Below are 14,700 nucleotides of genomic sequence, written 5' to 3' on the forward strand. Positions count from 1 at the left end.
CACCCCAGAGGCCCCCCAACACACTCTGAGAGTCATCGCTTGGCAAAAATAATTTAATAGTCCATTTGGGGAATGTCCTGTGACCTGCTTGTCCCTCCCTGAACTCCAGCCCAGGCCACCCCACCCAGGGACCACCTGCCCACCCCAAGGACAGCTCTCTGATGCCCCCAGACCCTGCCCAAGCCCGACGGGGACGGGTTTGCCCACAGCACCTTTCCCTGCACCCCCTCATTCCTAGAGAAGCTGGGCCACAGCACCCCAACCCCCCAGAGCACAGCCCTGTCCCCGGACCCCCTAGATACCCCTCCCACACCAACACTGCAGCCCTGCATTCAGAGGGGCAGAGAAGAGACCTCAGCCTGGCCCCGGGAAGCCTGCAGTCCACTTGGGGGTTCAAGATGCGAAAGCGGCTGGGAGACAGGGAAGCGAGATGCAATTCATTCCAACACGGTTTATGGGCAGAGTCCTCGAGGGAGACAGCCGGGCGCGGCCCTAGGAGGAGGGTGGGCGCAGGTGCTCCAGCCCGTCCGCGTACTGGAAGGCCGACCCCGTCTCATACTCGTACATGTCCAGGGCCACCTCGCAGCTCTCCCGCACCACACGCTCGGGGTCTGCCGCGTGGGCCCGCAGGGCGGCCAGGCAGGCAGGCCGGGCGATGGCCCCCAGGGCCTCCGCGCACTCGTGCCGCACCATGGGGTTCTCGGTGGGTCGCGCCAGGGCCGCCACCAACTGGGGCACGGCCGCCTCATGCTGCAGCTGGCCCAGGACGTAGCCGATCTCGTGGCGGAAGAGGGCACTGCCGCAGCGCAGGCCTGCGGGAGAGAGTTGCGGGCTGGGGGCGCCATCGGGACAGGAGGGGACCTGGGGCGGGGCAGCCTGGGGACAGAAGTGTCCAAGAGGGGTGGAAAGGGTTCCCGTCTCGAGGACACCCCGCCCTGGCGCTCAGCGCTGCTCAGAGGGAGGACCCGGAGACACGGGGCAGGAGAAGCAGCGAGGGTCCAGCCAGGCACTGGGAACTCCGCCCTCCCTCCGGCCGGACCAGGCGTGGCCTCCTCCTTCCCAGGCCCAGGGTCCCTCCCGGCCTCTGCCTGGGCTTCTGTACTCTGCGTTGTCCTCACACCAGCCAGTGCTATTTGCAGGCATGTTGTGCATTTGTGCTTCTGGGTTGCTTCCCACACGACTCCACTCACGATAGAGTCTTATCAGTGACACTGGGAGTCCCGGGCCTTTCACCCCACCACAGCCAGACAGGCCACACTTCTCCTGATGGGGACCCGCGGCCGGACCTGGGAGCGACCTGCCTGCGATCAGGTGCCACTTTTCAGGCAGAGCTGGTTTGAAGCAGGCCCGCCAGACTGTGCAGCCCCTGCTCCGAGCATTACCCAGGACAAACCCACCACCCACCCACTCTGTGCTCCCACCCACCATCCCCTGGGTCCCGGGTCATGGTGATGGCCGGGCATCTCCTCTGCCAGACAGGAAGCTCCAGGAGGGCAGAGGGGGCTCTGAGTGCTCTGTGGACCAGAAGCAGACCACCTCAGGCATTGGGGGGGGGGGTGCCAGGGGACCCCAGGATTCCCTGAGTCGCCCCCCCCTCCTTTTCAGGAGGGGGAACCACAGCCCCGCAGGCTTGCACGGGGCTCCCTGCAGAGCTGGGATGAAAATGACACAAGTAAATGATGACAGGGCCTCTGGGGAATTCCCTGGTGGGCCAGTGGTTAAGACTCTGCGCTTCCAATGCAGGGGGTGCAGGTTTGATCCCTAGTCGGGGAACTAAGATCCCGCACGCCTCGCGGCGTGGCCAAAAAAATTTAAAAAACAAAAACAAAAAACAAAAAAACAGGGCCTCTGGGGATCAAATCCCAACTCTGCTGCTCGGACCACTGTGTGATCTTTGGCAAGTATCTCTGCCTCTCTGGGCCTAGGCTTCCTCCACAGAGAAGAGGGGGTAATAAGAGGAGTACCTGCCCCAGGATGCAAGTGCCCTGGGACGCTGGGCTGCCCCGTATGACAGATGTGGCCACTGGGCCTCCCCAAAGGGCCCCGACCCTGCCCCCCGGGGCCCCTCCTCACCCTCGGCCAGCGCCAGGGCAGCCTCCTCCCCGCCAGCGTCGCGCAGGGCGAACATGGCTCGGTATCGGTCGAAGAGCGGCCGGGCCTCATCCAGCAGCGCCCCCCGCAGCTGCCCCACGTCGCGTTCCTCGGCGGATGGGGCCGGATCCACGGAGCGGTAGGGCCCCTGAGCCACCGGCTCCCCGCTGTGCTGCTGCAGCCACTCCAGCCGCCGGACGGCCAGCTGGCACGTCTCTGCCACCTGCGGGGACAGCGGGGTGGATGTGCCGGGCCCTCCCCCAGCCCCCAGGGCTCCCGGTTTAGCAGGGGTGGAGCCAGCAGACACAGGAGCAACTGATCCTTCCAGACTGGAGACAAACCAGCAGGGGCTGCTGTGATTAGAAAGTGACCAGGGGCAGAGGGCCAGGAGGGGCTAGCTCGAAGGTGACATCAGAACCAGTGAGAGAGGCGTCAGGTGGAATCAGCCAGTGCAAAGGCCCCGAGGCAGGACGTGCCGGACCTGTCAGGGAAGAGCCAACAACAGAGATGACCTGAGGTGGCTGGGCCAGACTACTTGGGGCCTGCGGGCTTGGGATTTTGTCCTAAAGGTGATGACAAACCGTGAGTCTTTAGGCACAGAGTAGGTTAACAGATGATGGATAAACAAATGTGGTCCCTCCACACACGGGAACATCACTCAGCCAGGAAAAGGAGAGAAGCACTGACACTCGCTACCACGTGGATGGACCCTGAGAACACGATGCTCAGTGAGAGAAGCCAGACATAGAAGGACCCACGGTGTGTGATTCCACTGATGGGAAACGTCCAGAACAGGCAGATCCATAGACACAGAGAGTGGGTTCATGGTTGTCAGGGGCCGGGGAGGGGGTGGGGAGTGACTGCTGATGGGGGTGGGGTTTCCTTTTGGGGGGGATGGAATGTTCTGGAATTAGATAGTGGCGACGGCTGTACAACTCTGTGGATGTACTAAAAACCACCCAAGTGTACATTTTCAAAGGGTGGATGTTATGGTATGTGACATATCTCAATAAAACTGTTATTTAAAGAAAAAAGAAGGAAGGAGGAAGGCAGCAGGGAGACCCTGGACGAGGCTGGGTGGCCCCGGGCGGCAGAGGTGGAGAAGTGGGTGGGTTGGGGGATCTCCCACAGGTGCAGGGACTGCCGGTGGGAGTCCGGGAGAGGGGAGAGGGGAGAGGGGGACGGGGCCGGCCGACCAGGGCAGGTGTTACATGTGAATCAAGAGTTCAGCTTTGCCCAGTGGGGCAGTGGTCCTCTCTTGGCATCCCTGGGCCAGGTGGTTACCCTGGCAACCAGGCACAGGGTCTGAGGGGGTGTGGGGGAGGGGCTGCGTTACCTCGATGACAGGGTCGGTGGAGTACTGCTTCAGGATCTCCAGCACCTCTGGGTTCCCAATGGCCCCCAGGGCCTCCCCTGAGAAGAACGGGGCAGAGAGCTCATGTTGGTTGGCTGGAAAACGCCCTGAATGCCTCGGCGGGTGGAGAGGCACTAACCAGCACCAACGCCTCCTCCGTGATCCCCCTCCCCATCGCTCTGCCTGTATCCTGCAGGCCGCTCCAGCCACTGAGGTTTGGAGCTGGAGCCGGTCCAGCCCTGAAGCTGTGCCAATTAAGAGTCCCTTCCCCAGAAATCAGGCTTTGCTGGAACCAGACTCGGACCCCGCCCCGGCCCGCACCCCCAGAGCTCATGGCCTAGAGGGGAGACACAGACAAACGTGTCATTACAACTTGGGGACATGGGTGGCAAGGAGCCAAGAACAGCTGGCTGAGTCGAGCCCATCAAGGGGAGCCCTGATAACCTGGAGGAGGTTTTTAAGTTGCAGCGTGGGCAAGGAGGGTCAGCAGACCAGCACCATCCTGCTTCAGGGCCTTTGCAAAGGCTGTGCCCGCTACCTGGAGCACCTTTCCCCAGACATCTACCTAGATAACTCCCTTACTTCACTCGGGTCTTTTAATTGGTAACCACCAATTAAAAATGGCAACACCGGACTTCCCTTGTGGTCCACTGGTTAAGACTCTGCATGTCAAATGCAGGGGGTGCGGGTTCGATCCCTGGTCGGGGAACTAGGATCCCACATGCCCCGTGGTGAGGCCAAAAAAAAAAAAAGGCAACACCTCCAGCACCCCCATCCCGCCACTTGCTTTATTTTCCTCCTTAGCACTTACATAAGTGTTTCCACCATAACACGATTGGGTGTTCTACAAAATCACACACTCAAACGAACAGCGCTTATGGGACAAGAGAGGTTTGGGGTCGAACATTCTTTGTAAGGAGAGCTCCAACAGGATCAGTGATTGCGATCTTGAGAGGTCTCCAGGGCAGCCTGGCATAGCTGGAGATTATCGTGGGGAGTATTAAAAAGGCCCAAAAACAATCAAATGGAAACAATGCGCCCTGCTGGCTATGAGCTCGCTGGATATATCAATACAAACGCAGCCTCGGCTGCACAGACCCACCAGGGATGTTCCTATTCCATCTTGTTTGCCGTCTGAGTCCCTTGTGAGAACAGGGCCTGGCCCACAGCAGGCAGTCCATAAACATGTCCGGTGAATGAACTGAATGAGTGACCTCAGGGGTTGACCATCCATGGCCACCATCCAAAGACACCATATGTCTTTGTATGAGCGAAGAATGGTTTTTCCGTTTTTAAATGGTTTTTTAAAAATCTAAAGGGGACTTCCCTGGTGGTGCAGTGGTTAAGAATCCGCCTGCCAATGCAGGGGACACGGGTTCGATCCCTGGTCTGGGAAGATCCCACATGCCACGGAGCAACTAAGCCCGTGAGCCATTTAAAAAAAAAAAAAAAAGTCAAAATCAAAAGGATCACATTTTATGACACGTAAAAGTGATGTGAGATCCAAATCTCAGGGTCCATACAGTTGGACTGGCTGGCGGCCACACGCCCATCTGTCGACTGGGGTTCAGGGTGGCGCTTATGCTGCAGTGGCAGAGTTGAGACCCGGGACAGAGACCGTGGGAAGATATTTATCGCCCACCCCTTCCAGAGCCAGCCTGGTATAGCCGGCACCCTCACCCGCCGCTCACCTGCCTCGTGGCGCACCATGGGCTCCTGGCGGGTGTCACGCAGCACGGCCACCAGCACGGGGATGGCCCGCGAGTCCTGCATCTGGCCCAGGCAGTAGGCCAGCTCGTGCTTGAGCAGGGCCGAGTCGTCGCTGAAGGCCCGGCTGATCCAGGAGATGGCTGCTGGACCCCCGAGCCCGCGCAGTGTGAACAAGGCCCGGAAGCGGGCCTGCAGGGGCTTCTGGGGGTCCACCAGCGTCTGCCCCACGCCTTCCACCTCCTGCTCCGTCACCATGGCGCCGCCGCTGGGCTTGGGCTAAACCAGGCGACTCGTGGGCTCAAGAACCTGTGGCAGAAAACCAAGAGGCCAGGTGAGAGGCGCCCTTCGCCGCTCGCTGACTTGTTCGTTTCAGAGTTAGGACCTCGGGGGTGGGGATGGTTTCCTAACTGCTGACCAGCCTGGGCATCTGGGTTCAAAGCCCGGCTCCGGCCCTGCCTACTTGCTGTGTGGCCTTCCCTAAGGTACTTTCCCTCTCTGAGCCTCTGGCCTATACAGTAAGTCCCCTACATACAAACGAGTTCCCGTTCCGAGAGTGCTTCTGTAAGTCCAATTTGTTCATAAGTCCCACAAAGTTAGCCTAGGTACCAACTAACACAATCGGCTATAGAGTACTGTAATAGGTTTATAATACTTTTCACACAGATAATACATTAAAAAAAAAAACCCACAAAAAAATAAAGGAAATTGAGAAGTTTCTCTATCTCCTCCATCACTTTTCCACGCTTCTTTGGTATTATCGTCGACATCATTGGTACAGCAGATTTCACACGTTCCATGATCTTGTCCTTGTTCTTTAGAATTGTTCCGATGGCTGAACGATTCATGTTACAAGAACGAGTGACGTCTACCATCTTTTCGCCTGGCCCCAGTCTCTCAGTTATTTTCACTTTTGCTTCCATTGTTATTGCTTGGCGGTTCTTAGCAGTACCAGCTACATCACCACTGCTTTTACGCTTGCTTCCAAACATCCTGGGCTTGAAATAAAGATACTGTACTACTGTACTCTACACAGTACTGTACAGTAAAGTACACAAAAGCACAACCACTTGTAGACGATGCACACACGTGACAAGGTACACCAGACACATGAACTAACTTACTGGACATGTGAACGCACGTCCACATCTTTGAAAGTTCGCAACTTGAAGGTTTGTATGTAGGACACTTACTGTCCACTGGCAATGACCTCTGCTGGTCTGCTCTCTACACAGCAGCCAGAGGGAATGTGGTAGCTGGTCCCCAAGATGACCCTCAATGACCCCCACCTCCTGGTATCCGTGCCCTGTGTGGCCCCCTCCCACACCAAATAGGGCTGACCTGGGTGAATAACAGGATATGGGAGAAATGGCAGTGTGACTTCTGAGGGTCATAAGAGACACTGTGGCTTCCTCCTTGCTGGCTCTAGCGGAAGCCAGCAGCCATACTGTGAGGAGGCTCAACCAGCCGTATGTAGGGGCCCACGTGGTGGGGAACGAGGCCTCCCACCAACAGCCAGGTGAGAGCAGCGGGTTGAGAGCAGCTTCTCCAGCCTTCAGATGACGCAGCCCCAGCCAGTGTCTGCACTGCAACATCACAAGAGATGAGAGCCACAACCACCTGGCTAAACCTGGTCCAGATCCCTGGCCCACAGAAGCTGTGGGAAGTAGTGTTTACTATTCTTTAAAGCTACTAAGTATGGGGTAATTTGTTACAAAGCACAGGTAACTGATACAAGAATCCTTTCAGTATATAAACTGGACCCTGTGACTCCCTCACAAAATCCTCCTATGGGCCTCAAGACTCCAAACTCCTTAACTGTCCCAATGGCCCTGCACGACCTGCCTCCATCACCTCCCCACCCTCCCCTCCTCCCTCTCTCCCCCTCACTCACTCTGCTCCACCAACCAGGCTTCCCCACTGTTCCTCCAACACACCAGGCACGGTTCTGCCACAGGGTCTCTGCACGGGCTATTCCTGCCCTCAGGAACACTCTTCCCCAAATGCCCCCATGCTCACTCTCTCATTTCCTTGGGTCGCAAATGCCACTTCCTCGGGGAAGCCTTCCCTGATCCCGGTCTTGTTCTGCTTTATCTTTCTTCGAAGCAATTACCACCACGAGATATCATATTTGATATTTCGGTTTAGCTGCTTATGGTTGGTCTTAACCCTCGTATGAGAACTCTGAAGGCAGGGACTGAGTCTCTCTTAGTCACTGCTGTACTCCCAGCCCACAACTCCTCAGTAAGAACAATGACCATAATAATAACAGCAACTGACATTTACATAGGATCTGCTATGTGCCACACATCTCTTCTAAGCCCTTTACATTCCTGAACTCATTCCATCCTCGCCATAACCCTTTGAGACAAGCACCATGATTGTCACCGTTTTACTGGAGAGGACACACAAGCACAAAGAGGTGAATCACTTGCTTAGGAACCGCTGAAGAGTTATAAATCCAGGCAGCTGGGCTCCCGAGTCAAGCTCTAAACCACAAACGCCATGTTGAATAGATGGATTAAGATTAAAAGACACAGCTAAGGCTGGGCTCCATCCTCCAGACCAATGACATGCTTCGTGAACCTGACAAGCAGGCTGTAGCTCCCAGAGGCGTCAGTAGGGCTGAGCAGGTATAATGGGGGAAGTGCAGCTGCCTGCTCACAGGTGACCATCAAAGGACGTGACATGCAAAAGAGTGGTCATCAGAAACCACGGAAGCCAGGGATGAGCAAGCTGGCAAGGCATTATGGACCATCGAGACCCAACTCTTTCTTCTACACGGATGAGCTGTGACCTGTCTGGGGTCACACAGCAAGTCAAGTGCAGACAGCGCCCAGGACTCCTGAATCCCGGTCTGTGCAGGGCCTCCCTCAAGACACAAAGGAGAGACACACACTATTTTGTTCGCTGTTGTATCCCCAAGGCCAGCGCAGTGTCTGTCGCTATGGCAGCAGGCACTCAATAAGTGTTGTTGAATGAATTGAGCATCCACTGCCTGCCAGGCACGGTACTGAGTGGTTTATACACAGTATAAATCTGTATCATCTGTAAAATGGGCGTAAGGGGCACATGGACATCACAGAGTTGCTGTGAATGGAATGATGCTCATAGAGCACTTAGTACCCACTGCTGGTACTTAGTAGGCACTTGATAAACCAGAGCTGGTATTAAATATTTCCACAGGGAGGGCCTTCCCTGGTGGCGCAGTGGTTAAGAATCCGCCTGCCAATGCAGGGGACACGGGTTCGAGCCCTGGTCCGGGAAGATCCCACATGCCGCGGAGCAACTAAGTCTGTGCGCCACAACTACTGAGCCTGCTCTTTAGAGCCCGCGAGCCACAACTACTGAGCCCGCGTGCCACAACTACTGAAGCCCACACGCCTAGAGCCTGTTCTCCTCAACAAGAGAAGCCTGCGCACCGCAACGAAGAGTAGCCCCCGCTCGCCGCAACGAAGACCCAACGCAGCCAAAAATAAATAAATAAATTTATTTTAAGAAAAATCTCCACAGGGAGCCCAACACCCACCTCTATACGCAGGAAGCCAAGTAAGGGGGTACACCTGGAAGCCTGTTACTCATATTTTAGGCCCATTTTTCAGTGGGAAGGGGGACAGGGGTATGGACATGGGGTTGAGGGGATCAGCCCCCAACCAAGGCAGAATCTGGGAATCCGCTCACCCCTGCGAAGGTGTGTCTTAGAGACAGACACATAGAATTAGCAAGGGATGGAGTAAGAGACGTTTTGGATGCTGGAAATCCTCCCCCTTGAGGATTCTCTAAACCAAGAATTCCCAACAAAAAGATCTCTGATAACTAGACGCGCCCCTCAGAGAGGGGTCGCCCCGACACGGCATACCTCGGGGCTGCTCGCAGGATCCCCCAGCGACGACCAACTCCCCAAAGCTCCTTGGAAGAGACTCCCAGGACCTGGGTGTCTCTAGCTCTGTTTATGTGGATCCCCCAGTACTGGATCCCTCACAGGTTGGTTCTCCCAGAACCCCAATAAAGGGGTTGCCCAACATGGGACCCCCGCCCCACGTGCTGACTCTTTAGTGAAGAGATCCCCGGAGGCAGTCTCCAGAATTCGTGGGGAAGAGCTCGCCGGGACCTGTCAGAAGAAAGCCCTTTGACACCCCCAGCCAAACAATCCCAGAGCCGGGACCCACAACGAGGCGTCCTCCACGTTCCCCCCGCTGCCGGAACGCCCCAGCGAGCTCCCGGATCAGAGGACCTACCGGACCGGCCTGCTCCCGCCGCTGCCACCACCCGCGACGCTCCTAAAGCGCTTTGGGGGCCGCCATCTTGACGCCCACGTGACAGGGCCGGACGGTACCAAAGCAGCACCGAGGGGGAAATCTAGTCAAAGGCTCCGCAGCGTGAGGAGGCCCGGAAGCGCGAGTTAGCACTGGTGCCATAGCTCACCCTCACATATCAGTCGGAGTCTAAGGGCATTTCTCAGGGAAAGGGAAGGGCAACTTCCATCCTTTCCCTGCAAGAGATTTTCTCCGGCCTCCCCAGCCAGTACGACGAGTGGAAATGGTTTGTGCCGATTCAGCCCGGAGGTGGGGCCGGCTAGCGATAGAGCATGCGTAGCGTCCCTGGGGCGTGGTCAAGTTTCAGGGGCGCGGCCAATGGAGTCGCGTGGCTAGACGCGAGATTGGGAGGGATGAAAAATAGGACTTGACCCAGTCGTTCGTTTATTCATTCATTTAACAAATAGTTTATGGGCGCTGAGGACAAGACGGCCTGCAGCCCTTACCCTTATCAACCTCACAGTCTGGTTGTCTGAAGGAGACAAACAGTAATAGGATAAGTAAAAATACATATTAGGTGGTGACAGGCTAAGGAGGAAAAAATAGGCACGTTGGTGCGTGTATGGGGTGGGCAGTTTTAGGAAGGACTTGGCTTTACTCTGACAAAATGAGAAACCATTGGAGTGTCGTAATCAGGGAAATGGCATGCTCTGACTGTTAACAGGATCATTCAGGCTGGTGAGTAGAACACAGGAGGGACGGTGAAGGGAGAGAGAAGTATTCAGATTCTGGATTAATTCTGAAGGTGGAGCAAACAGGATTTGTGGCTGGATTGGATATGGCATTTGGAAGAAAGAGTTCTGTTAAGGCTAAGTACAAGGTTTTTGACACGTAGGAAGGATGGAGCAACCATGAACCATTAGCCTCCCCATCCTAGACATCCAGGGTCCTGTTAACTCTACCTCTGAAATAGAGTCGTAATTCAGGCACTTTGCTCATCTACCGCCCCCATGAAGGTCCAAGCCACCACTGGCTGCCACCAGCCAGAGGAAAGAGAGCTTGTAAGCGATTGTGTCAAAGAATATAGCGGTGCCTCCAAAAGTTAAACATAGAACTACCATATGATCCAGCAATTCCACTCCTAGTTACACCCAAGAGAAATGAAAGCAGGGACTCAGATAACTGTACATCCATGTTCATCAAAGCATTATTCACAGTGGCCTCAGGCCCTGGTTACCTCTATTATATTTTCTGTCTCTGATTTTGACTACTCTAGGAAGCTTAGAAAGTGGGATCGAACAATATTTGTCCTTTTGTGTCTGGCTTATTTCACTGAGCATAGTTACCCTCAGGGTTCATCCACGCTGTAGCGTGAATCACAATTTCCTTCCTTTTTAATTTCCTTCCTATTGCATGAATGGACCACATTTTGTTTATCTGTTCATCCATCAATGGACATTTGGATTGTCTCCACCTTTTGGCTATTGTAAATAATGCTGCTCTGAACATTAGTGTACAAGTACCTCTTTGATTCCCTATTTTCAAATCTTTTGGGCATATACCCAGGAATGGAATTTCTGGATCATATGGTAGTTCTATGTTTAACTTTTTGAGGAACTGCTGAACTTTGTCCACAGCAGCTGCACCACTTTACATTCTCAGCAGCAACATTCAAGGATTCCAATTCCTCCACATTGTCACCAGCACTTGTTATTTTCTGTTTTGATAGTAGCCATCCTAATGGATGTGAAGTGTGTGACTTATTTGGAGATGCATAAAAAGTGAGATATATTGATGGATGGATAAAAGGATGGATAAATACATAATAGGGCAAATATAGTAAAATGTTCATTGGAGAAAGTGGACGGTGGGCATATGACAGTGCACTGTAAAATTCTTTCAACTTTTCTGTACATCTGAAAGTTTCCTCAATAAACTGTTGGAAAAATAGGTGGCAGTGAAAAGGAGAGCTACTTCTATTCTCAGTGTTTAAACATTTCAAAGTTAAACATTTGACAAGTGTCTTAACTTTTAAATGTGGAACCTTTGAGTCTGCAAATCCATTTTGAGGAATTTCGCTGACACTAGTGTAAAGAAAAGTGAAAAAAGAAGTATTCATTGTAACATTATTTAAAATGGCAAAAAAGGGCTTCCCTGGTGGCTCAGTGGTTAAGAATCTGCCTGCCAATGCAGGGGACATGGGTTTGAGACCTACAAAAGGATGGGAAGATCTACCCACGTTGAATGAAAACTGGTCCAAGATGTACTTCCAAAAAGTGAAGAGAGCAAGGCACAGCATCAATAATGTGATCTCATTTACATAAATGGATTTAGATATGTAAATTACATATGGGTAAAATTTTTGAAAAATGGCCAACAATTTACCCAGAGTACTTACTTTAAATCTTATACCTCCCTGTGCTGCTTGAATTTTTTTTTACTGTACTATTTTATTTGGACATTTGTTAGGGATGTGACAGCAGCCCCTTCAGGGCGAGCTGGCAGCCTTCACAAGGTGGTCACTTTGATCAGGGGACAGAATTCGCCTGGCTACTCAGGGTCCTGTTCTCAGCCATCTCCTGCTTTCTGGGTCAGGCAGGAAGCATAAGGGGGTGAATCAAACATAACGGGGGCCTGGGGCACCCAGGCTCCTTCTATGGGTGGCTGCCACCCCTCTCCAGCCAGTCATTGCCCTTTGTGGCCAGATGTTCCTTTTTTTTTTTAATTTTAAATCTTTATTTATTTTTTGGCCTCACCGCGTGGCATGTGGGATCCTAGTTCCCTGACCAGGGATTGAACCCGAGCTCCCTGCATTGCGAGCATGGAGTCCCAACCACTGGACCACCAGGGAAGTTCCCTAGATGTTCCAATTTTAAGGGAAGCCAGGCAGCAATTGATTTTACATGCAATCTCTCCTTTAAAACATGAGGGCGATTAATGAAAAACATCAACATGCCACGCACAGCAAATAAGTCACTTTGATAGGCCAACTGCTGGTTTAAACATTCAGTTATTCATTTTGCAAATATTTATTATCTGCTGTGTGGCAGGCGCTGTCCTGGGACAGAGGGCAGAAAACGAACAGACGGTCTCTGGCCTCATGGAGCCGACATCCCGATTATTGTTACTTTTCTTTTCTTTTTTTAAATTTTATTGGGGTATAGTTGGTTTACAATGTTAGTTTCAGGTGTTCAGCATAGAGGTTCAGTTATACATATACCTATTTCCATTCTTTTTTAGGTTCTTTTCTCATATAGGTTATCACAGAATATTGAGTAGAGGGACTTACCTGGTGGTCCAGTGATTAAGACTCCACACTCCCAATGCAGGGGGCCCGGGTTCGACCCCTGGTCGGGGAATAGATCCCGCATGCCGCAACTAAAGATCCCACGTGCCATAACTAAGACCCGGCACAGCCTAAATAAATAAATAATAAAATAAATAAATATTTTTTTTGAAGTATATTGAGTAGAGTTCCCTGTGCTCTACAGTAGGTCCTTGATGGCTATCTAGCTTATACATAGTAGTGTGTTACTTTTCTATTGTCTTTCTGTGTGTTGGAAAGCTGATGCAGAGAACTGGCTTTACAGTGGACCTGCCTGGCTCGCAGGGCCGCCATCTGGACCACGTTTGGTGGCTCACACTAATGTCCACACAGGACTACCCTGGGTGCTGTGTTGACTCTGGAAGGCTTCGGGGCAGCGTGCCAGGTGTGATCGGGCCCAAGGATGCTCTGGGAGTGAGTGGAGATAGACCCAGGGGTGCAGGAAGCAGATATGGGAGGCCACACCCAAAAGCCGGGCCTGTGTATGTCCGAGAACTTGGAATCTTGAACCTGCAGATCTATTGACAATAGATCTAAAGCCAATCTATTGACACTAGGTTGTGGTATAGAAAGCGCAGCGTTTATTGCAGGGTCAAGCAAGGAGTCCAGGTAGCTAGTACTTAAGAGACCCAAACTCCCCAAAGCCTTTCAGGGAAAGGTGTTTTTGTTTTGGTTTGGTTTTTGTTTGTTTGTTTGTTTTGTTTTGCTTTTTAATTGAAGTATAGTTGATTTACAATCTTGTGCCAATCTCTGCTGTATAGCAAAGTGGCTCAGTTATACACATATATACATTTTTTATATTCGTTTCCATTATGGTTTATCACAGGATATTGAATATAGTTCCCTGTGCTATACATTAGGACCTTGATGTTTATCCATTATAAATGTAATAGTTTGTTTTTACTAGCCCCAAACTCCCAGTCCATCACTCTCCTTCCCCCCCCACCTTGGCAACCACAAATCTGTTTTCTATGTCTATGAGTCAGTTTCTGTTTTGTAGATAGGTTCATTTGTGCCATATTTTAGATTCCACATATAAGTGGTATCATATGGTATTTGTCTTTCTCTTTCTGACTTACTTCACTTGGTATGAGAATCTCTAGTTGCAACCATGTTGCTGCAAATGGCATTATTTCATTCTTTTTTACGGCTGAGTAGTATTCCATTGTATGTCTGCACCACATCTTCTTTATCCATTCAGCTGTTGATGGGTTGTTATAAACAAAAAGTCCATTGGAGAAAACTGGGGGTTCAGACTGTAGTTTAAGTTGTTTCCACGTTTTGGCTATTGTGAACAGTGTTGCTATGAACATAGGAGTGCATGTATCTTTTTGAATTATAGTTTTGTCCAGGTATATTCCCAGGAGTGGGATTGCTGGATAACATGGTAATTCTATTTTTAGTTTTCTGAGGAACCTCCATACTGTTTTCCATAGGAGCTGTACCAACTTACATTCCCACCAACTGTGTAGGAGGGAAAGGTTTTTAAAGACAGGGTAAGGGAGAGGGTTTGTGGGGTGTGTGATCAGCTCATGGACATTCTTCTGATTGGTTGATGGTGAGGTAACTGGGAGTCAACATCATCAGCCTTCTGATTCCAACCGGTCTGGGGTCTATGTGCTTGTGGGCATCGTGCAGTTAACTTCTTCCACCTGGTGGGGGTTTCAGTATCTGCAAAACAGCTCAAAGGACATGGCTCAGAATATCATCTATAGCCCTTGAGGACGAACTAAAAGTCCTTGACTTTGTTTAATGGCTAAAATATTATTATTTTGTCTTGCTTGACTGTTTTCCTTCCTTTCTGCATTTTCTCACTTCTGATAAAATTTACTCTTTTGAACTTGGGGAAGGCCTAGAAGGCTAAAGTCCTTCTACAGACAAGAGGCAGGCAGAGACTTCCTTGGTGGTCCAGTGGTTAAGAATCCACCTTCCAATGCAGGGGACGTGGGTTCGATCCTTGGTCGGGG

The 14,700-nt window shown here is 52.0% G+C and overlaps 1 protein-coding gene across 1 annotated transcript; it reads right to left on the reverse strand.

Moving 5' to 3' along the window:
* Window positions 1–436: 436 nt before the first annotated feature.
* On the reverse strand, window positions 437–9,494 carry DOHH (deoxyhypusine hydroxylase). Its single transcript, XM_059919898.1, has 5 exons — window positions 9,391–9,494; window positions 5,137–5,461; window positions 3,428–3,504; window positions 2,074–2,314; window positions 437–812 (listed from the first exon to the last, which is right to left on the reverse strand). The coding sequence occupies exons 2-5, from the start codon at window positions 5,408–5,410 to the stop codon at window positions 493–495; spliced, it is 912 nt and encodes a 303-aa protein (XP_059775881.1). The 5' UTR covers window positions 5,411–5,461; window positions 9,391–9,494; the 3' UTR covers window positions 437–492.
* Window positions 9,495–14,700: the final 5,206 nt, after the last annotated feature.

This window comes from Balaenoptera ricei, chromosome 3 (assembly GCF_028023285.1).
Source record: "Balaenoptera ricei isolate mBalRic1 chromosome 3, mBalRic1.hap2, whole genome shotgun sequence".
Lineage (NCBI taxonomy): Eukaryota > Metazoa > Chordata > Mammalia > Artiodactyla > Balaenopteridae > Balaenoptera > Balaenoptera ricei.

Bases quoted from the DNA above. Each gene is read 5' to 3' on its own strand.
- DOHH (XM_059919898.1), bottom strand. From the start codon at position 5,410: ATGGTGACGGAGCAGGAGGTGGAAGGCGTGGGGCAGACGCTGGTGGAC. The intron at 3,505-5,136 runs GTGAGCGGCGGG...CGTTCTTCTCAG, and splicing joins CATGGTGCGCCACGAGGCAG to GGGAGGCCCTGGGGGCCATT. The intron at 813-2,073 runs GTGAGGAGGGGC...TCTCTCCCGCAG, and splicing joins TGCCCTGGCGCTGGCCGAGG to GCCTGCGCTGCGGCAGTGCC.